The sequence below is a fragment of the Salvelinus fontinalis genome, chromosome 29, assembly GCF_029448725.1.
Source record: "Salvelinus fontinalis isolate EN_2023a chromosome 29, ASM2944872v1, whole genome shotgun sequence".
In the NCBI taxonomy this organism is placed as follows: Eukaryota; Metazoa; Chordata; class Actinopteri; order Salmoniformes; family Salmonidae; genus Salvelinus; species Salvelinus fontinalis.
Genome location: NC_074693.1, coordinates 35,974,244 through 35,996,894, shown reverse-complemented (window position 1 = coordinate 35,996,894; position 22,651 = coordinate 35,974,244). Strand labels below are relative to the sequence as shown.

Genomic DNA, 22,651 nt, shown 5'->3' with positions numbered 1-22,651 from the left:
TAGAACGAGGGTCAGGTGTTAGGCATTTATTGCTCAGATTTGTTCCTTGTTGTAAAGTCACAGGAGGCCCGATCCTGGCCGATACGCCGCCCTAGGCGAGACAAAAAAAAATTGTCGTCCTCCTATCCCGAAAAAGTAGAATAGTAACCTAGGCTATACAGTGTCGCCCCGCAATGCACTTTTATGAATGCCTATCCGTGTGGTTTGTAGTTGCATTGGCGTTATAGTCCAGATACCTGACAGAGCATGCGTGGCAATAGGCCTAGCTGATTGAGTTGAGGCTGTCAGTGAAAAGCATCTGAAATATGTGTAAAGATAATGTGTCTTTGAGTATAATTTGAAATGTTGAGACAATAAGAAAGGGAGGGATGGGTGGAGGTGATATAGACGCATATCTCTGAGAATTCATAATGTAGGATTCCTGGCCTGTTGTGCGCAAAGTGCCCATTTGGGGATGTCTGATTTCTGACCACCGCTACTGATTTTTTCTTCGCCTTACAGAGTAAGTAAACAAAGTCTGTTTTTTTTTTTTACATCCATTGCGAATGACAGGCTAATTGTTCCTCATAGTATTTGAAAAATCTTTCCCACACCCCCCCTCAATAGTCATCAAGCCATGGTGTGAAAGAGCAAAATATCATTCTCTGAGGATCCCGTATATCCAGTGGAAATGTCATAAAATGCCTGAACAGTTTTCCATAGTGTAAAACAGTTGTATGTCCTGAGCTCACTGGCACAGGAAACTCTGAGGGCCAGGAATAGGCAAGTTGATACAATGTTGCAAGTTTGCTATTGACAGCTTTGGGACTAACCCAGTTGATTGATTTGATACAATGTTGCACTTCACTAGCAGATAGCTCAAGTCAAGACAGATAGAAAGGGAGGCAGACAGGCGGAGTAGAGAGATGAATGTGATTGAAAGAACCTGAATTTTCATCATATTTTCTACTGTTTTTATTTGTCAGCTTTATGCATTTTTTTTACTTAGTTGACGATGGAAGTTATTTGGCCTATAGGCTATCTCTGAGTTCCATGCGCTCATTTCTTTAGCTGCAAATGGCTCACGGTGGAGGCCTATCAATGTGTCCATATGGTAGAGTCCGGTGCACTCGCATTGGTTGAATTTTACAGTGCCTTGCAAGATTTCTTGACAATTTGCTATATTACAAAGTGGGATTAAATTGGATATAATTGACATTTTTTTGGTCAACAACCTGCTCAAAATACTCTGTCAAAGTGGAAGAAAACATTTTTAAAAGATTAATAAAATATGTATCACTCAAATATAGTCGTTGCATAATTATTCAGCCTCTTTGTTTAGGCAAGCCTAAATTAGTTCAGGAGTAAAATATGGCTTAACAAATCACATAATAAGTTACATGGACTAAGATTAGGGGTCGACATTATTTTTTAAAGTTGTACAGATCAGGGTTGGGTTATAAAAAAATATCAAAAACTTTGAACATCCCATGGAGCACCATTAAATGCTAAGAGAGGGCCGCCCACCAAAACTCACGGACCAGGCAAGGAGGGCATTGATCAGAGTGGCAACAAAGAGACCAAAGATAACCCTGATGGAGCTGCAAAGCTCCACAGCGGAGATTTGAGTACCTGTCCCTAGGACCACTTTAAGCCGTACACTCCACAGAGCTGGGCTTTATGGAAGAGTGGCCAGAAAAAAGCCATTGCTTAAAGACAAATATAAGCAACCATGTTTGGTGTTCGCCAAAAGGCATGTGGGAGACTCTCCAAACATATGGAAGAATGTACTCAGGTCAGATGAGACTAAAATTTTACTTTTTGGCCATCAAGGAAAACGCTATGTCTGGCGCATACCCAACACCTCGCATCACCACGAGAACACCATCCCAACAGTGAAGCATGGTGGTGGCAGCATCATGCTGTGGGGATGTTTTTCATCAACAAGGACTGGGAAACTGGTCAGAATTGAAGGAATGATGGATGGCGCTAAATACAGGGAAATTCTTGAGTAAAACCTGTTTCAGTCTTCCAGAGATTTGAGACTGGGACAGAGGTTCACCTTCCAGCAGGACAATGACCCTGAGCGTACTGCTAAAGCAACACTCAAGTGGTTTACATTTAAGGAAACATTTAAATGTCTTGGAATGGCCTAGTCAAAGCCCAGACCTCAATCCAATTGAGAATCTATGGTATAACTTAAAGATTGCTGTACATCAGCGGAACCCATCCAACTTGAAGGAGCTGGAGCAGTTTTGCCTTGAAGAATGGGCAAAAATCCCAGTGGCTAGATGTGCCAAGCTTATAGATACATACCCCAAGAGACTTGCAGCTCTATTTGCTGAATAGTTGTGAATAGTTATGCACGCTCAAGTTTTCAGTTTTTTTGTATAATTTATTGTTTGTTTCAAAATAAAAAAATATTTTGCATCTTCAAAGTGGTAGTTATGTTGTGTAAATCAAATGATACAAACCCCCCAAAAATCTATTTTCATTCCAGTTTGTAAGACAACAAAGTAGGAAAAATGCCATGGTGGGTGAATACTTTCGCAAGCTGCTGTAAATCTTTTGTCTTGCCCGTTCACCCTCTGAATGGCACACATACACAATCCATGTCTTAATTGTCTCAAGTCTTAAAAATCCATATTTTTTTCATCTACACCGATTGAAGTGGCTTTAGCAAGTGACATCAATAGGGGATCATAGCTTTCACCAGCATTCATACCTGGTCAGTCTATGTCATGTGTTCTTAATGTTTTGTACAGTAGATGTATATACTCTTTCTAACGTATAGGCTCCATGATTTATGTTAGATGACTTTGACGGAGCGTTGGTGGAGCGCCACAGCCCTGCGTTACTCCAACCGCACCATGGAGTGGCGCGCTGGGAATGGATGAGATGCATATTTTGCGCCCCTGCCTTTGGCAAAGTGGGCACTTCTTATCATGGGGTGGCATCAGCGCTCAACTTTATAGCCCATATACCACTGGGTGAGAGAAGTTTTCATTGTTGTTGGAGGTGCGTCTTGGTCAGTTTAGCTCTGGGCGGCTGCCTAATCGTGCCTAATGGGCGGGCCGGCCCTGAGTCACAAAATATGAATGTGGTTGGGAGAAACAGGCTGAAATAGCTACCTTTGCACAGCTTGATTTAGTGGCATGGCCTCCTGTTAACCTCAGCCGGAACCTATATAGTTGTTAAGGCCATTGTAAATAATAGCTTTATGGTACCATGGGCCGCTCAATGGATGCCAACCAAACTTGATCCTTATAGTGCCATGACATTCGGATGCTAATCCTCGCACACTGGAGGCAAATCGACAAACCTACTACTCTACGATTGGTGTTGTCTTTTCAGTTAACGTGTCAGTATGTGGAAGGGTTGGGGAGCTGAATGCATGAACAGTCGGTCGCAGGCTTGAACAACTTTAACCAACATTATTTTGTACAAAATAACAGCAATGGAGCTTAGCACAGTGAAAAATAGCTGAAAGAAGTTCTAAATTGTACCTTTATTGATATTAATTTGGGTACTCCGTACTTGATATGAGTACAGGAGTAACATGGCTAGTATAGCAAGGCACTGTGCTGGATAGGGTCTTCAACTTATTCCGCCTGCTGTATGTTTTGCCCCACCGCCACAGTGTTGGGTTTGTGAGGTGCCCCTACTGTGCCTGTCTGGAAGTTCCACCTGTTGTTTTACGCCTCCTGCCCTCCCATCTGTGGGGAGAAGAGTTTGGCCGGAACACCCGGTTGCCCCGGCAACACTGCAAGCACACACTGCTACCGCAGCGGATTGGAACAGGAACCAACCTATCCATGTCAGTCTGCAGGCAGGATCTGGGCCATTCCTTGTGTTAACAGATTATCTGGTTTCCATTCAAACGGGTCGGGTATCGCAGCTTGGCTTTCTGGGAAAGCGACCCCAGCCAGCCTGCTTCTCTTTTTCTTTTTACCCCAGAGCTCCCTCTCCTACCATATCCTGTCCTAATTATGCACTCTTTTGTGCGTACATTTTTTTGTTGTGCTTCTCTTTCTCAATTCACTCTCTCCTTCTTGCTCTCTACTTGAAGATATGAGGAAAGAGATTTTGAAGTTTGGAGTCTGTCAAGGTGCTGTCCTTGATTCCCCCCCCCCCCATCCTCTCTGTGGCTGAAAGGGAATACTGTGTTTTCAGTGCATAAAAGGCTTGGCACTGTCAACAGGGTGTATCCACCGGGGCCCGTTGAACACACTTGGAGTGGAGCTTCAGTGTTTCTGCAGTACGGGGGGAGGGAGGGTTGGAGTGGGCCAGGAAAAACGGGGGAGGGAGGGAGGCAGCTGGTAGGGATTACCAGCCGGAATGATAGGGTACACAATTACAAACATACTGAGCGTTGTACGGATGTACGGAGCAAAACTCTGCCAATGATATTGCGCGGCTTTGGAAAGGGGGGCAGGTTCTCTGGTTGGTGGCATGGGGTGGGATGGTGTGTGGTGGAGGAATAGCTAGACAGGTAAGTGTCAGGCGTCTGTTCAGGTGGAAGATGGAGGTTGGGGGTGGGGTGTGTTTGGGGAGGGCAGGAGAAGAGCAGAGGTGTTGTGTACACAATGGGCATGTAAACCAAGTGGGCACTCCGTTGTGACAAAAACAGGTTTGTCGCCCTCGCGCAGGGTCTGATTACGGGGCCGAGCCATTGAAAACAGGGAGAAGATGACCTTGTCTACCTCGAAATCCGACACAGGTCTTCACATGCAGGGGGATTTTTTAATCTCTTTCATTCTCTCACTCCCTCTCTTTTTCTGGATGTTCAAACACTGGGGCAGCTAATTGCTATTTTGAGAGCTAGATATAGCCCAGATATTTTTTTTCTTAATTAAGCCTGTTGACAGGGTTTCCCGGTCTACTTGCCCCACCCACCCCCTTCTGCCTCCTACATCCACAGGTACCCACCCCTTTGGATGCTCCCCCTGTCCCTCCGTCCACCCCTGTCCTTGCCTGGCAGACTCAATTGGTGCTCATGGACTCCTGCCAGACCAAAGGAAGGGGACAGGATGGAAGGATTATGGAGTGGGAGAAAGAGTACTCTTTATGTCATCTCTCTCTCTCGCACTTTATCTCACACACACACACAACACACAACACACACACACACACGACTCTCTCACCATAGTCTCAGCTTGGGATAAAGCAGTGGTATTCAAAGTCGGGGTCATGACCCCTGGTGGGGTCGTGGGGGAACTGCAGAGGAGTCACCAAAATAAAATACATGTTTTTTTACGTTTTTTTTTTTTAAGAAACAAAAAATGAAGAGTACAGATTATTGTGTGGGACAATTTACAATCGTTTTTTAGCAAAGATACGGTTTATGGAGTAAATATATTAAATGGTTTCTTTTAATTTGATAAGAGATGAAAATATAATTAATTCAATGTTATTTGTTAAATGTAAAAATCTAAATTAACCAATTTTAAGGTTGTGTCATTAGATTTGGGGTGGGGTCGCGAGAAAGTCTTGCTAAAAAAATCGGTTCCCCAGAAATGAGTGCAGAAAAAATGGGGTCCCTGCTGAAAAAGTTTGAATACCACTGGGGTAAAGGGTAAACAAGCTAATGTTTATATTTCACGGAAGTGGAAACTGATCCGACTGAGTCAGCCTCGTCACTCAGCAATGTGTGTGTTTATGTTTGTCTCTCTGTGTGTATGCACGTAAGTAGGTCTCGATGTGAGTGAGAGCGCGTGTGTTGCAAGTGCATGCCTGTGTGTGTGTGTGTGTGTGCAAGCTTGAGGCTGTATGTGTTTCACAGGTATGTTTTCGAAACTATTGAGTGTGTGCGTGTATTCAGGAAGCTGAGGTGATTCTTTCAGCACCCTGCCAGCAGGCTGACCTGTGTCTGATGCCGGTGATGACTGTGACGATAATGGCGTCTGGGAGCACGAGGGAGTGCTGGTGTAAAAGACACAACACAAATGCAAACCAAGGTGATAGCCACCAAGACTACATCACACCTGAAGCCTCCATATTAAAACACCAAATGAAGAAAAAGAAAACCCCTTGAACTCCTACTCTTAAAAGTCCTCTTTTTCCATCACTCCTACATGGCTGAGAGAAGGAGGAGGAGGACAAGGGCCGCCGGAGAAACACAATGCGCTCAGGGTTGCGTGTTAGGAGCCAGCTGAATGGCACCGGGCTTAATGAGAGCCTGGCGGGGACGCTGAGGTGGGCTGGCACCTGCAGTCTGGCTGGAGGGGAAGGGGGAGCACCCCCCCCACCCCTGTACCCAGGCCCGGTCCACGTCCCTCCTGTCCCCCACAACAGCACTTCCTCCTTCTTCCCATGCCCTATTAGCAGTCTTGGCGGGGTGGCCACCCCTCTCGCCTCTCCCCCTCGTTAGATCTTTACCCCTCATGCAGCTCTTGACTCCGCTTGGCATTTGGAACCTCGTGTGCGTAGTTATATTTTGTTGAGTTTGCCATGCCAAACGATATCTAACCCTCCCACTCCAGTGTCCATGCACATTGTAAACACGGTATTTGCGCTGACCCAGTATATAGCTTACTTACTTTCTCGTGTTCTTCTTATTTTTATTTCTCATGTTTCATTTTTTATTTCTTTATTACTGCATTGTTGGGAAAGAGCCAGCAAGAAAGGCATTTCACTGTAGTTGTGCATGTGACCATAAAAACGTAAAACTTGAAATCTTGACAGTCAGATTTTCTGTACTTCGGTTTGAGAGCTTTTCCACGTTATTTGCATATCTCAAAAACAGTCAGCGCTGTACTGTACTTTCAGCAGTCAGTTTTATGAATAGTTGTTTGATTTCTCCCCGAAGACTCCCCCACTTACACCCCCCCCCCCCCCCCCCCCCCCCCCAACCCACACACAAGCTGAGGCATACAACGGGACATCGCAGTGTGACAGAAGTTATGAGGACCTTGAATGTACCAAAAGGGGGAGATGGAGGAAAATAAATCTGTGGTTGTGTCCGTCTGTCTGCAGGGTTATGTGACAGGTCTGGCTGGAGTGGCAGTTCTGCACACACCATAGGGGACTGTCAACCCTCTAATTAGAACTTGTAAAGGGGAGGCGGGGGTACGTTTCCACGGGGGGGTCTGTGGCTGAGAGGATGGTGAAGTGCAACCTGCAGCACTTGTACTAAATGTCTTTTTTATGTTTGGTTATCATGAGGGGGGAGCCACAGGGGGGGGACTGTAACTATTCTCAGCTGTGAAGACATTTCCTTCGCCCCCTGTTCCCAGCACCCTCAGATCCGCTCTGTTTGTTGTCACTGGACTTTTGCTTGTTAAATGAAATTCGGAAGCCCTTGCTTTCGTCCGTCATCCCCCATACCCCCCAGAAGGAGGCTGGTACTGTAAAAAGGGCGACAGTTTTGAGGGGGGGAGCACTGAAAGCATTTATGTTTGACAAGACCGAGAGAGAGAGGGAGAGGCGGGTGAACAGAGAAAGAAGCAAGGCAGAGTAGTGAAAGACAAGATAAATATTTCTGACATTTTGAGAGGGGAGGCGCTGGTAACGAGTTGGCCGGCGCTTGGGCCACCACGTCAAACCAGGCCACTTTATGGGTTCTGATGGATTATGGAAACCAGACATTGATAGTTTACACCTAACGCAATACCCTTATAATTATACTGTGAACTGTGGACAGGACAGCTCACAGGATACACCTCTCTGGTAAGCAAACATACATGTATTTTATGGCAGCCGCTTTACTGCTATTTTATTCCGGGCTCCAGTGACCTGACATTTCAACGGGGCTCAGCCTAATTTCCTCTCCTTTTCTTCCCCTTTTTTTTGGTGGCTCAGTCCCCCACTCCCACTTAACCCACATGTCCCTTTATTTCTGTGTTTAACGTTTGTTTTGGCTATTTTTGTGTCCTCTCCAAATAAATGTAGACACTTTTTGACAGCGGCCATTTTGTGTGAGTGTTGCAAGAGGTGTGAGGTGCTCAGGGGGTTGTTTAGAGCCTGGCAATTTAACTACACACCCAGCAGCTGTGGCCGTGTTAGCTCGGACCTGCCCCGTCCCCCCCTAGGAGGCATCCCCATAACAGTGGGATGCAGCTGCTACCATCCTACCAGCCCACCCTCTCACCTGGTCCGCACCCGGTATGTGACAGTGAACCCCACCTGTCACATACACACACACACACACCTGCTAAAAGAGGGGCCTATGTTAACGTGGTGCTTCCGTTAATTCCCAAACACTCTAAGACAGACCAAGGAACATGACAGGTGTTTGTGGTCAGCTGTGAACCAATGCGTCCTGTGGTTCTGGTCCTGCAAGATCTAATCACAATGGCTAGATGTAAACATTCTGCAACAGACTGTGATTGGGGCAGCAGGTGCCATAAGGGTTTGACAGGTACCGGAGTAATCACTTCTTGGACATCGTGGCGTCGCCTGACCTAAGCAAGTTTGACTCAAGGGCAAAATCAGACTGAAAGCCTCTAATATTTTGATCTGATCCCAATTCTCGGTTGCTTCTCCCTTCCTCTGCCTCTCTCTTTTTTCTAACCCTCTCCACAATGTTATTGGGTGGCACCAACTCCTACTGCCTGCCCCCCACTCCTGTCCCCTGCCCTCCCTGAAGACACCATCTCCTATGCACCCCCCTGGTCTGATGGTGTGGACCAGCTGCACGTGTGCATTGTTGTGGTCCCACTTTATCTCTGTAGTGTCGCCAGCCAGCATAGTTGCAGGGTGGCCCATGTATCTCCACCGTGGAAGTGAGTGAGTCACCGGGGCCTCTGCGGATTGCAGACTGACAGGTTTAGGAAACCACATAGAGCGGATGCCTTTGGGGCAGGGAACAGACTCAACTAATGTCTCAGCCAGCCATACTCCCAGCCAACCAGCGTTGGGAAATGTCCCTTTCAAAGAAGAAGATAACAATCGAGCATAAAAAAAGGATGTGGCATGAAAAAAGGATTCTGTATGTGGATTTGACGGCTCAGTTGATTGAAGCATGATGCATGGTAACACCAGGATTGTGAGTTTGATTCCTGCATTGGACCACATATAACCCTACTGAACCACATATAACCCTACTGAACCACATATAGGTCTACTGAACCACATATAGGTCTACTGAACCACATATAGGTCTACTGAACCACATATAACCCTACTGAACCACATATAGGCCTACTGAACCACATATAGGCCTACTGAACCACATATAGGTCTACTGAACCACATATAGGTCTACTGAACCACATATAGGTCTACTGAACCACATATAGGCCTACTGAACCACATATAGGCCTACTGAACCACATATAACCCTACTGAACCACATATAGGCCTACTGAACCACATATAGGCCTACTGAAACACATATAGGCCTACTGAACCACATATAGGTCTACTGAACCACATATAGGCCTAACCACATATAAGCCTACTGAACCACATATACTGTAGGTCTACTGAACCACATATAGGCCTACTGAACCACATATAAGCCTACCGAACCACATATACTGTAGGCCTACTGAACCACATACAGTGCATTCGGAAAGTATTCAGACCCCTTTACTTTTTCCAAATTTTGTTACATTAAAGCCTTATTCAAAAATGTATTACATTTTTTTAAATCCTCATCAATCTACACACAGTACCCCATAATGACAAAGCGATCTTTGAGATTTTTGCACATTTATAAAAAATAAAATAAACGAAAATACATTAGTTACGTAATTATTCAGACCCTTTGCTTTGAGACTCGAAATTGAGCTCAGGTGCATCCTGTTTCCATTGATCATCCTTGAGCTGTTTCTACAACTCGGACTTCACCAGTCGTAAATTCAATTTATTGGACATGATTTGGAAAGGTTCAGTGCATTTGTTCAACACTTTTTTGGTTACTACATGATTCCATATGTGTTATTTCATAGTTTTGATGTCTTCACTATTATTCTACAATGCAGAAAATAGTAAAAAATAATAATAATAAGAAAAACCCTTGAAAGAGTAGGTGTGTCCCAACTTTTGACTGGAAATGTTCAGAGGCTTGGATTCCCAGCATTTTTCACCGGTTATAGAGAGGTAGTGGCCTTCAGAGATAGGAAGTCATCTGTCGTTACAGCGTATTCACTTCTAGAGGAGGATTGCAATCTCTGGAATGATTACTGTTGTTATCGGCAGTGAAACTTGGCTGGCAGAGAGCGAGCGAGGCTTTTTTTTCTCCCTGTTTTGATCAGGCGGACTGAAGCCACTATACTGTATCCTGACTTTTTTTCTGCGATTGGAAAGTATTTTGAAGTACTTTTTTTCTAAGTACCTGGTGGAAAGTTCCCATTCGATGTCAGCATGTTGAGATGCAGAGGTTCATGATCAGTGTGACTATTTCTCTTAATAGTTAACTCAGAGAAGAATATGGGCTACTGTGATAACCTCATACTTTGAATATAGGTACCTTATTCACCAATAACTGCAGTGTTTCTTCTCTGTGACGTCTGAGAGTTGTTAGCATGAGGTTATAGTGGGTTTTGTCAGTGTCCTCTGCTCCAGCTGTCTGTATACTTCTCTGTCTCTCTCCCCCCTCGTCCCCCCTCCATCACGGTCTTTCTGCTGTCAAGCCAAGGCTTCAGGTGGAAGGATGGCGTTACGAAAGAGCCCGTCAACGCTTGCCCGACATGCCAAGTATTTTTCTTTTGGGGTCCTGCACCACCCCCCCGGATCCTTGAAAACAGGAAGTGTATCTTGTTAAGTGATGGATGGGCCCATGCTCTTCCTGAGAGGACCCGAGAAAAGACCTTTGCCTCCAGGGAAGTCAAATGAGTTTAGCAGTCTCAACAGCCCAGAGTTGGTCTGTTTGTGTGAGCACCTGGATAGTTGGGAGTGTGCATGTGTAGCTTTTTGTACACGTGTGAATGTGTGTGTTTTTATGGTAGAGAAAGCGTGCAACTTTGCTTGTAGGAAATACCCCGATAATCTGTTGCAAGCAACATCTAGGGTTAACAAACGTAAATGGATTTAGCATGTTGAGCTAGATCATCTTAACACTCAGTTCTTCCCGGTGTGCCCTGTTAGGGTAGTTGTATTGTGGAGGCCCTGTAGGTTGTGTGTCTGTCTGCCTGTGTGTGTGAGGGGTCGGCAAGTTTGCGCTGGCATGCGGCCGCAACATACTTCCAGGGAGAGCAACTCCGGAAGTGTCCCTGGCACGTCCACAGTGGAGCGGAGTACGCACTTTGGCGACAATCAACCACAGGCCCCCCCTCTGTCCCCCTCGTGGGAAGAGAGATGACAAAGAAGAGAGAGCCTCACGTGTTTTTGTTCCAGACACACGTTGTCAAGCTACTTTGTCCCCTAGCCAGCATGGACCTTTATTATTTTCCTTTGGCAGTGGCCCTGGGGCCTATTCATCTCCCCCATCCTAATCACAGTGACATTGTTGTCCTCCTATTCATGTTGTTAGCGCATAGCAGGGCGGATCCAAGTGGAGGAATCTGGACAACAAAAAAATGATCCTCTCGTGATACATCGTTAATTTGTTAGCCAGACTGTTATGGTTACGTCAATTTTTTCCCCCCATTTGCAAACGTTCCGCACAGGGAAGCGCAGACAGATTTTAAATATGTACATATAGGAAGGAAGTCTCTGGGCTTGAAAGTCCTTTGTATATCCAGAAGGTTATAGCAGGGGATGTGACGAGGATGTAAACAACAAGTTGAAAGGCGGTGGGCTAGGCCACTGCTCACCAGAGGCACAGACATTACTTCCACCTCTGCAGGTCCGTCTGTCTGTCTGTGCTGAGCAGCCAGCTGTCCCTCTATGCCATCAGGGAAGAGAGACCGCAGTGGTTGGAGGGATATTTTTGGGTCGTTGGGATGCACTAGGCCAGGGGTCGGCAACATATTTTTTATATATTCATTTTTTTCGGATTTTAGTTTTTGGTAAAATAATTGGAATTTAGCTTTGAGTTTCGTGTCACAATGTAATCAAGATATGAAATGTTTGTTATTTTCAAATACAATCTCTGTTTAGGATTAGTGGTGGTCAATTTGCAGTGTACAAATGATTTTCCAGCGCCGACTATTCGCTCCAAACAAAAGTCGACCCGCGGCTAAATCTAGTTCCCCACCCACCCGTGCACTAGGTTGTGGGGAGGGAAGTTATTCTGTTTGCCCCTGCGACTGATGATCCTGCTGTGTTTAGCCATGTTGACTTCCTTTCCAAGAGCAATGACGGCCTTCAGTCAATATTGAAGGACTAAATGCCTTCCTAACAAACTAGTTCAGAATAGTTCCCTTCATCTTTTCTTTCTCAGAGATAAACCAAAACAGTATTCTTACCTCTACTGCAAGACAACGTGTTAGAACTAATATTCAGTTGCGATTTTCTTTCTTCTGTTTCACATGGTAAACAATAGTTCAAATGTGCATTTTTTTCATCCAGTGTTGTTTTTCTGTACCTTGGAAACCAGCGTATGGTGTGGACTTTGATTGAATATGGTCCTCCTGAGACTGCACATGGCCTCCATTTGGAATAATAATCTTCACGCTTGATATGAACTGAGGTAAATTGTGCAAATCAGGCCTTGCTTCAGGGCAAGTTTACCACACCTGCAATCAGTGCATGGAATTCTTCTAGTCTCAGGTTCCTAACAAGAGAGATGGATGGAGGGAGTAAGAGAGAAGGATAGGTGGAAAGATGTATTTATTGATTGATTGATTGATTGATGAAGACTCCATCCTCAAAGGGATGTTTGTCACCCAGCAGCAGAGACAATCTCACACACATGACTAACAGCTCATTTCCCTCACTTCTGTTGCCTAGGCCCTGATGCGTCCGGGTCGACTGGACCGGATAGTGTACGTCCCTCTACCGGACGGCCCCACGCGACGGGAAATCTTCACGCTGCAGCTCCGCAGCATGCCAGTGGACCAGGACATGTGTCTGGATGACCTGGTGACCCGAACGGAAAAGTACTCCGGAGCAGAGGTGAGACAAACAGTACTGATTATGGTTGCAAATAAACAACACGTACTCTGTAATAGTAATTTTATGGTAGAATACATAGAAGATGCAGGATGTAATACACATTGTAATGTAATAACAATTCTGGGGCTAATCTCCCATTGACATCAATGCGTAGTTTACGTGAATATCCAAGTTACACATATGCAGATTTCAAGTTAGGATTTCACCCATTGTGATTAGTATTGAGAATGTGATATTGAATGTAAGAATATCAGCACTAGTGCCAGTACGTATTTTTATAACAAATATAAAGGACAAGTCCAGGAACAATTCTACCATTTAGTCATGAATGGCGGCAACTTGTTTTCTATTGGACAAATGATCGAGGATTTTAGTCCAGGTTTGAATCAATTCCTTCAAGTGAGATTTATCGAAGGCATGCTACCTGATTCATGGTTGGCCACCCTGGCAAGAGCCGGACTGTCAAATAAAAATCGGCTAAGACAAACCCAACCCTGTCGTGGCACACTCAACACGGAGACCGTAAAGTCAAGTTCAACGTGGGGGAAAAAATATTGAGGTGAAGGACTCTCTCTCTCCTCATTGTTATTGTTTTAAGCCTACCTTTTAACGATTACAGGAAATAAGTGAGAGGTGGCCAGCGTTCGCAAGGAGATGTTGTTCGCCTTCCACTGTCTGTTTTATGTCTGTGCTGTGTCAAGGCCCTCGTGATCTCACAGCTGGCGGACTCGCAGCGAGCACACAAACACTCCATTGTGTGACAGACTTGTCTCCTTGGGCTGGGGTGTGAATCACGTTGTCTTGACAGAGAAACAGTGCGGTGCCGTTGAAGCCCTGACAAGCCCTACCTGTCAAGATGTTTTTCATGCTTTTTGTGGTTTAATGATGACACATCCGTCAGTGGCTATAAAATCAGCTCCGGTTGTCCAAAATGTTACAGTCGATCAAAATGTGGTTGCAAGGCCGGCCACATGGGTATTATGAAGAGGATTTGTCAATTCTGTGTCTAGGACCTTTTGGCCACTAACTTTTTCTCTGGGTATTCTCCTGGAGATCTGATCAGAGGAACACAGCTGTCGAGGAATTTGCTTCTCTTGCATTACCTTTTAGGGATTTGTAGAGATCTGTTGAAAACATGTACCCCCACCCTCCTTCCCTCCATAGTTCCCCCACCCAAAAGCAGCTTAGAGCAGGCACCTGGAGAAGGTATGTGCTAGAAACCGATCCCTTGGTATCAGGTGTTGCATTTTACATCGGGGTGTTTGGGATAGAGCTTTCAGCTCCCAGTGGAAAGTTTGCTATCTCTGTTTGCAGGTTCACTCTCGGTAGCCCACAACCCCCCCCCCACAGAAGTATGTGCTGCTTCGCACAACATGCACAAGCTTAAAGTCAATGGTCTGTGAGCTGTTACACACTTTATTGTTGCCAGCGCTTTTGTAGTACCTTTGTATGTCAGGGGACATTTGGAAGCCATTTCCATGCTCCTCAATGCTCTAACTTAATAAGATAAATAACATGAACAAACTGTAATATAGCAAATCGTTAGATGTAGTAATTCGATGAAACGGCTTGTAAAATAAGTAGCTCTTGTGGTCCAGTGTCTTTTGGTGGCTGTAAGGTGGGATATATAGGTGGAATGGAGTGCTTATAGGCATCTTGTCTAAACTAAATATACTATAGCTCTCCTGAGGGTATGTGAACGTGAATACTCCTGGCATGGCAGGTCATAAAAGTCTGCCGTGGTGCTATGCATCTGTTTGAAATGCTACTGAGCGGGCGTATTTGTCTTGGCACGGCGGGATTTCTGCAGAGGGCGGTGATGCGTGCCATGGCGGATGGGCATCGGTCGTGTATCAAGCCCACGCTTCAGGGGAACAAGCTCGATGAGGGGCCCTTGTAAATCGTCCGGGCTCTTATTGAAATTGGAGGCCGGTTTGCCGAGTCATATTTCTCTCGCTCACACACAGCCTTCTCCCTCTCTCTCCTCTCTCTGCCAACTGAAGTACTAGGAACTCTTAAGAGAATGAGCAAGGACATTACTAAGCATTGAGTCTTGCGTTAGTTATCGGACTTTGTGAGGAGAGAATATGATTTTGGCTTCCACTTCACATAAAGTTGCAACCGTGTCATTAATGAGAAGTGTTGCCTAATTTTGTGTTTCTTATAGGGTTAGGTTGAATGGACTGGTAGAGTGACAAGACTGGCAGTTGTTGTCATGTCAGCTCCGAGCCAGAAGCCTTGTTAAAATCACGTCTTCCACCCGGCAGGTTCCTGCCCAGAGTGACATCTGTTTTCCCCAAGTTTACACCCCACTACCCCCCACCACCATACCCGTCCATCAGCACTGCTCTTGCCTTCACCATCCGCCTTCAGCCGTCCAACAAAGTAACATTCGATACTGTAATTGCATTGTGTTGTCATAAAGAGGGATTGCTGCTAGTCCGGAGGGAACGGTGACGCGTTTCTTCTTCTATTTTTTATGATCAAGCCCTGACAGGAAGAACCCGAGGATTTATGTACTCCATCACATGTCCCGAGTCAGAGAGAGGCCAGCTCCTTCAGCCTGGTGGAGACCTGTTGGCTCATTTAGCTTTGATAGAGGACGCTTCTTTACTAGGAGTCAGCATTGTTTCCCCAGTTAGCCTGCGGAAGATTGCACGGGTGTCACGGAGAGGACGCATGTCAATAAGGGGCTATCAGTTTTCCGGAGGACTCTGTGACCTTGGTTTACTCATAAATGGGCAGAGGTACATTGTGGGGACATCATATAGGCCCAGTATGTGGACATTGTGGGGACATCATATAGGCCCAGTATGGAGACATTGTGTGAACATCATACATGCCCAGTATGGGGACATTGTGGGGACATCATACAGGCCCAGTATGGAGACATTGTGGGGACATCATATAGGCCCAGTATGGAGACATTGTGGGGACATCATATAGGCCCAGTATGGAGACATTGTGGGGACATCATATAGGCCCAGTATGGAGACATTGTGGGGACATCATACAGGCCCAGTATGGAGACATTGTGGGGACATCATATAGGCCCAGTATGGAGACATTGTGGGGACATCATACAGGCCCAGTATGGAGACATTGTGGGGACATCATATAGGCCCAGTATGGAGACATTGTGGGGACATCATATAGGCCCAGTATGGAGACATTGTGGGGACATCATATAGGCCCAGTATGGAGACATTGTGGGGACATCATACAGGCCCAGTATGGGGACATTGTGGGGACATCATATAGGCCCAGTATGTGGACATTGTGGGGACATCATATAGGCCCAGTATGGGGACATTGTGGGGACATCATATAGGCGTACTGTGGGGACATTGTGGTTGATTAGGTGGATCCACATTTCATAGTTTAACTGTTTACAGAAGGTAATTTATCCACGAAATCCCCTGCTGTCAAAAATGGACGTTCTGATGGCGCCGACATCAGAATGGCGCCGATGTATTATTTCTTACACTGTTACCCCAGGAAATCTTAAGTCTTAATATATACAGCCGGGAAGAACTATTGGATATAAGAGCAAAGTCAACTTACCAACATTACGATCAGGAATACGACTGTTCCGAAGCGGACCTCTGTTTGGATCACTACCCAGGACAATGGATCGGATCCCAGTAGGCGACCCAAAACAACGGCGCCGCAGAAGGGGCAGAGTATACTACTCGCCAATGTCCAGTCTCTTGAAAACAAGGTAGACGAAATTCGAGCAAGGGTTGCCTTCCAGAGACACATCAGAGATTGTAACATTCTCTGTTTCACGGAAACATGGCTCACTCAGGACATGTTATCAGAGTCGGCACAGCCACCCGGTTTCTTCACTCATCGCACCGACAGAAACAAACATCTCTCCGGTAAGAAGAAGGGCGGGGGTGTATGCTTTATGAATAACGATTTGTGGTGTGATCAAACCAACTTACAGGAACTCAAGTCCTTTTGTTCACCTGACCTAGAATTGCTGACAATCAAATGCCGACGGCAATATCTACCAAGAGAATTCTTTTCGATTATAATCACAGCCGTGTACATCCCCCCCCCAAGCAGAAATGTCAACGGTCCTGAAAGAACTTCATTAGCCTCTATGTAAACTGGAAACCACACATCCTGAGGGTGCATTTATTGTAGCTGGGGATTTTAAGAAGGCTAATCTGAAAACAAGGATCCCTAAATTTTATCAGCATATCGAATGCGCGACCCGGGCTGGCAAAATTCTGGATCATTGCCACTCTAACTTCCGCAATGCATACAAAGCCCTCCCTCGCCCTCCTTTCGGCAAATCTGACCACGACTCCATTTTGTTGCTCCCAGCCTATAGACAGAAACTAAAACAGGAAACGCCCGTGCTCGGGTCTGTTCAACGCTGGTCCGACCAATCTGATTCCATGGGATATGTTCCGGATAGCCTCAGACAACAACATTGATGTATATGCTGATTCGGTGAGCGAGTTTATTAGCAAGTGCATCGGTGATATTGTACCCATGGTGACAATTAAAACATTCCCCAACCAGAAACCGTGGATTGATGGCAGCATTTGCGCAAAACTGAAAGCGCGGACCACTGCTTTTCATCATGGCAAGGCGACCGGAAACATGTCCAAATACAAACAGTGTAGCTATTCCCTCGGCAAGGCAATCAAACAAGCTAAGCGTCAGTATAGAGACAAAGTAGAGTCATAATTCAACGGCTCAGACACGAGATGTATGTGGCAGGGTCTATAGTCAATCACGGATTACAAAAGGAAAACCAGCCCCGTCGCGGTCCCCGGTGTCTTGCTCCCAGACAAACTAAACAACTTCTTTGCTCGCTTTGAGGACAGTACAGTGCCACTGACACGGCCCGCTACCAAAACCTACGGGCTCTCCTTCACCGCAGCCAACGTGAGTAAAACAATTAAATGTGTTAACCCTCGCAAGGCTGCCGGCCCAGACGGCATCCCTATCTCTATCCCAGACTGCTGTTCCCACATGCTTCAAGAGGGCCACCATTGTTCCTGTTCCCAAGAATGCTAAGGTAACTGAGCTAAACGACTATTGTCCCGTAGCACTCACTTCCATCATCATGAAGTGCTTTGAGAGACTAGTCAAGGATCATATCACCTCCACCCTACCTGACACCCTAGATCCACTCCAATTTGCTTACCGCCCCAATAGGTCCACAGACGACGCAATCACACTGCACTCTGCCCTAACCCATCTGGACAAGAGGAATATGTAAGAATGCTGTTCATCGATTACAGCTCGGCATTTAACACCATAGTACCCTCCAAACGGGCCGCCCCCAGATGGCTTTATTACCAACAACGACGAGATGACCTACAGGGAGGAGGTGAGTGCCCTCGGAGTGTGGGGTCAGGAAAATAACCTCACACTCAACGTCAACAAAGCAAAGGAGATGATCATGGACTTCAGGAAACAGCAGAGGGAGCACCCCCCTATCCACATCGACGGGACAGTAGTGGAGAAGATGGAAAGTTTTAAGTTTCTCGGCGTACACATCACGGACAAACTGAAATGGTGAACCCACACAGACAGCGTGGTGAAGAAGGCGCAACCCCGCCTCTTCAACCTCAGGAGGCTGAAGAAATTTGGTTTGTCACCAAAAACACTCACAAACCTTTACAGATGCACAATCGAGAGCATCCTGTCGGGCTGTTTCACCGCCTGGTACGGCAACTGCTGAGCCCACAACCGGAAGGCTCTCCAGAGAGTAGTGCGGTCTGCACAACGCATCACCGGGGGCAAACTGCTCTTCAGGACAACTACACCACCCGATGTCACAGGAAGGCCAAAAAGGTCATCAAGGACAACAACCACCCGAGCCACTGCCTGTTCAACCCGCTATCATCCAGAAGGCGAGGTCAGTACAGGTGCATCAAAGCTGGGACCGAGAGACTGAAAAACAGCTTCTATCTCAAGGCCATCAGACTGTTAAACAGCCATGACTAACATTGAGTGGCTGCTGCCAACAAGTGAAATTGTAAGATTACTTGTTAGATATTACTGCACGGTCGGACCTAGAAGCACAAGCATTTCACTACACTCGCATTAACATCTGCTAACCATGTGTGTGTGACCAATAACATTTGATTTCATTTGATTTAGATTTATTTGAGGAAACGGTAAAGATTGCTAAACATTACCAGCCATCCAAAACCAATGTATGGCTTCGAAATATCAAAATGCCTCGTATACTCTGTCAATCTGTAGGTAGAAAGACTTTGAAATAACATTGATGTTATGGAGGGGGAGAAAGAAAACCACAAAAAACACCATAATATATTTTGTTTTCCAAGCAGGAAGATAAATGGCTTCCTCTTAACACCTGTTGTGGTTGTTCTTCTGCCCTGTTCCCCGCCAAAGATTTATGACCCCATATTTGTTGTTGCAAAGATGTTTTATTATCAAGGACACCCAGAAGAATGCATCAACAAAGCTGTTGCTATTTTAATAGCATTAAGGTTCAATGTAAAGACTCAATGACGCAAGTGTACGTCTGGCCTCTGCTGATCAGAGATCGATAGATTAAATCACAATGTTGATCAAGAAAATATGCATATGTTGCGTTTGTTCGAGGCCAAAACATAGGTGAGTTTTGTAAATCTGTGAGCTTTTAAATGCACAGTATAATTTTGCCACAGCGAACCACTATTATTTTGACATTTTCCGACCATAGGAAGCAGGAAGAGATTGCCAAAAAATATGTGCATATAATATTCAGTTTACTACCCAGGCAAGTATGTCAGATTGTTTCTGGAACGAATAGCTGTTTACCTCTCTAATTTTTGTTATAAAGTCATCTTTTACCTTTTCAAGTGAGCAGCCTTTCAGAGTCCTGGCTGTCAAAATGGGAGATGTATGAAAAGGAAAGACTTCCAGCTCTGCCTTTTTGCATTTATATATAAAGACCTTGCTGTGGTCTAGGTCCAAGTACACGCGTGGCACAAATTAAAATTTTCCTGGGAAATATGAACCACTCAAGTGTACTCATTGTAATGTTTCTCTTGGCTTGGGTGTAGAAGCAGGAGGGAGGGAAAGGGCGGAGGGAGAGCAGGAAGGATAGAGAAGGATGTTTACCCCTCCAGCATTAAGGAACCAGTAAAAAAAAAAAGTCCTAGGGCCTTTTGGATGGGAGAGGAGGCAAACTACAGTGAGTGAGAGAGAGATTGAGAAAGAGAGAAAAAAGAAGGAAAAAAGAAGACCAGCGCTTCAGCAATAGAAACTCCAGGAACCTGTAAAAAAAAGTTTATTGAGTTGTCCCCCGGATCTTCCTCTCCTTACCCTGGCCTTAGGCCGCATAGGCCACTGTCGGGAGGAGGTGTGCCTGTTTCAGAGGCCCACACAGGCCGAGAGGTCAGGTGTCTGTAGGTAAACGCTGCACTGAGCAGCCCAACAGGAAGGCCAGTCTCTCGTTTAACACCTCGCAAATGGCTGTGGATTGGCCACTCCTTTGCCTTAAAAATCCTGCTTTAACCCGTCGCCTCCCCTTCATCTACACTGATTGAAGTGGATTTAACAAGTGACATCAATAAGGGATCATAGCTTTCACCTGGATTCACCTGGTCACTCTGTCATGGAAAGAGCAGGTGTCCTTAATGTTTTATACACTCAGTGTATGTCAAGAGTCCTTCCTCCAAAGGGCCATTACATTTTGTGAAATTCCCTAAAATCATGGTATTTTCCTTGACCTGGTTTCATGAGGAATTACTCTATTGGGATTGTGAGAATATTGGTGATACTGTTGTCTTACTCTTACTTGGAGGGTGTTCCACTTAGCCATTGCTTTGAAAATGTTTGTGTCTCTGGGTGCCAACATGTTCCCATTCAAAATGTAATTGTACCCTTATGTCTATGCCTTTTAGCCATACTCTTATTCAGCTGTACTGGCCAGAACAATTGGGATCAAATGTCTTTATCAAGGGCCGAATAGCCGCATTCCCCCTACTCCTAGACACAATATCAAACATCTCTCAACATTAAGGTTTCCATGACTCCAGTGGATCATCCAGAGGTTGGTCATCCAGAGATTCTTTGAGGTTGGTTATCCAGAGATTATTCAACGTAGCCGCTATGTGCCTTGATGACAGCTTTGCAAACTCTTTGCATTCTCTCAACCAGCTTCATGAGGTAGTCACCTGGAATGCATTTCAATTAACAGGTGTGCCTTGTTAAAAGTGATTCCATATTTGCTATTTCATAGTTTTGATGTCTTCACTATTATTCTACAATGTAGAAAATAGTAAAAATAAAGAAAAACCCTTGAATGAGTAGGTGTGTCCAAACGTTTGATTGGTACTGTACATACATGCATAATGTGCTGTATGTCAACGTGATACTAACAAAAATAGAGATTAGCCTACTGCATCGGATTCAATACAGTGATCGTCTTGCTACAGTAACCTCTGATTGCCTCCAGGTTATTGAACCTTCTTGTAATTTATATGCTATGGCATAGAATGGAGCATGTATGATAGGGAGCAGAGTCTATTTTTGCAACTTTTTAACTGTCATGTAAAGCTTTATATTTAGCTATCACCTCGTAAATATGACTTTACATGTTGTTTTCCTACTGTTATCTGCCTGTCAACAACGGAGCTTTGCGTTCGTCACCACCATAGTTCATCAGAGGAAGCAGCGGTGATGGGACAAGGCGGGGCTAAGAATCATGCCTTCTCAGCCCTACCATACTGATATCTATGCAGCGTTTAATGTAATTAGACGGCTTGTGAGGCTACCATGTTACCCATACGATTTAACGCAATTTTAGAGTAGAGGATGGGCATGGACGTTGTGAATTTTGCTTACCGTGTGATCAGGACTGTGTAAACATGTGAGCACACACGCATACACAAACACACACACACACACTCATAGGCAGAGTAGTGCACAAGAATACACACACACAGAGCCATAGAGAGCGATCTCCAGGTCGCTCCAGTGTGGGCATGTTTAGTAAATATGCCATCTCTTCCTTCCCAGTGCTGGGTAGAATGTGCCGCTTTCATTCGCCTGATTAACCAGCGAGGACAAATATGCCCTTAAAATTGAGGCCCTGTTTTCCCCCTTACACGCCACGGCCGTCTCGTCCCAGAGCCTTGACACAGGTGCTATTCCACACGGGCCTTTGCTAAACAGTGTGGAGGTGAGGATGGGGGTGACCCTTCTGAAAGAGTTTCATAATCTCAACTGATTGGTCCACATCATGGGTTAGCTATGACAGATGTTTTATAGGTTCTGGATTAGAGTGATTGTTGTTATGGTGGTAGTAATGATCTAGGGATGGACTTCATAACAGCCAAGTCACCCCTGCTTTGAAAGTTATTCTGGGGCGGCGATAGAGAGAACCTAACGCTGTGTGGTCTTGAAACGAGCACCCGTCCCATTTTTCAGCCATGTTTTCTATGGAATCGGAATCCCTTGACTCAATCACTGCATGCGTAAAAGCCATACCCCTTCTCCTTCTCCTCTATGGTCGTGCAGCATGTTTCCATTCACGTCTCCCCCCCCCCCCCCCACGTAACTCCATAACCCCCCCAACACACACACTCCCCACCGCTCTCCTCTCCCCTATCCTCCCCCATCACCCCCCTGCCTTGTAATCTTAAATACTGTAGGTTTCACATGGGTTGTGGTCAGGCCTTATTTCTCTTGGCAGCCTGCTGTCACTGCAGACACTTCCTCTTTGAAATTCTTGGAAAATTAAATT

The 22,651-nt window shown here is 45.5% G+C and overlaps 1 protein-coding gene across 1 annotated transcript in view; it reads left to right on the top strand.

Moving 5' to 3' along the window:
- Positions 1–22,651, top strand: part of LOC129827927 (ribosome biogenesis protein SPATA5-like) — a 120,291-nt gene that overhangs the window by 87,470 nt on the left and 10,170 nt on the right. The window contains exon 16 of the mRNA XM_055889219.1: positions 12,757–12,921. Coding sequence (XP_055745194.1) covers positions 12,757–12,921 — 165 coding nt within the window. The remainder of the gene's footprint in view (positions 1–12,756; positions 12,922–22,651) is intronic.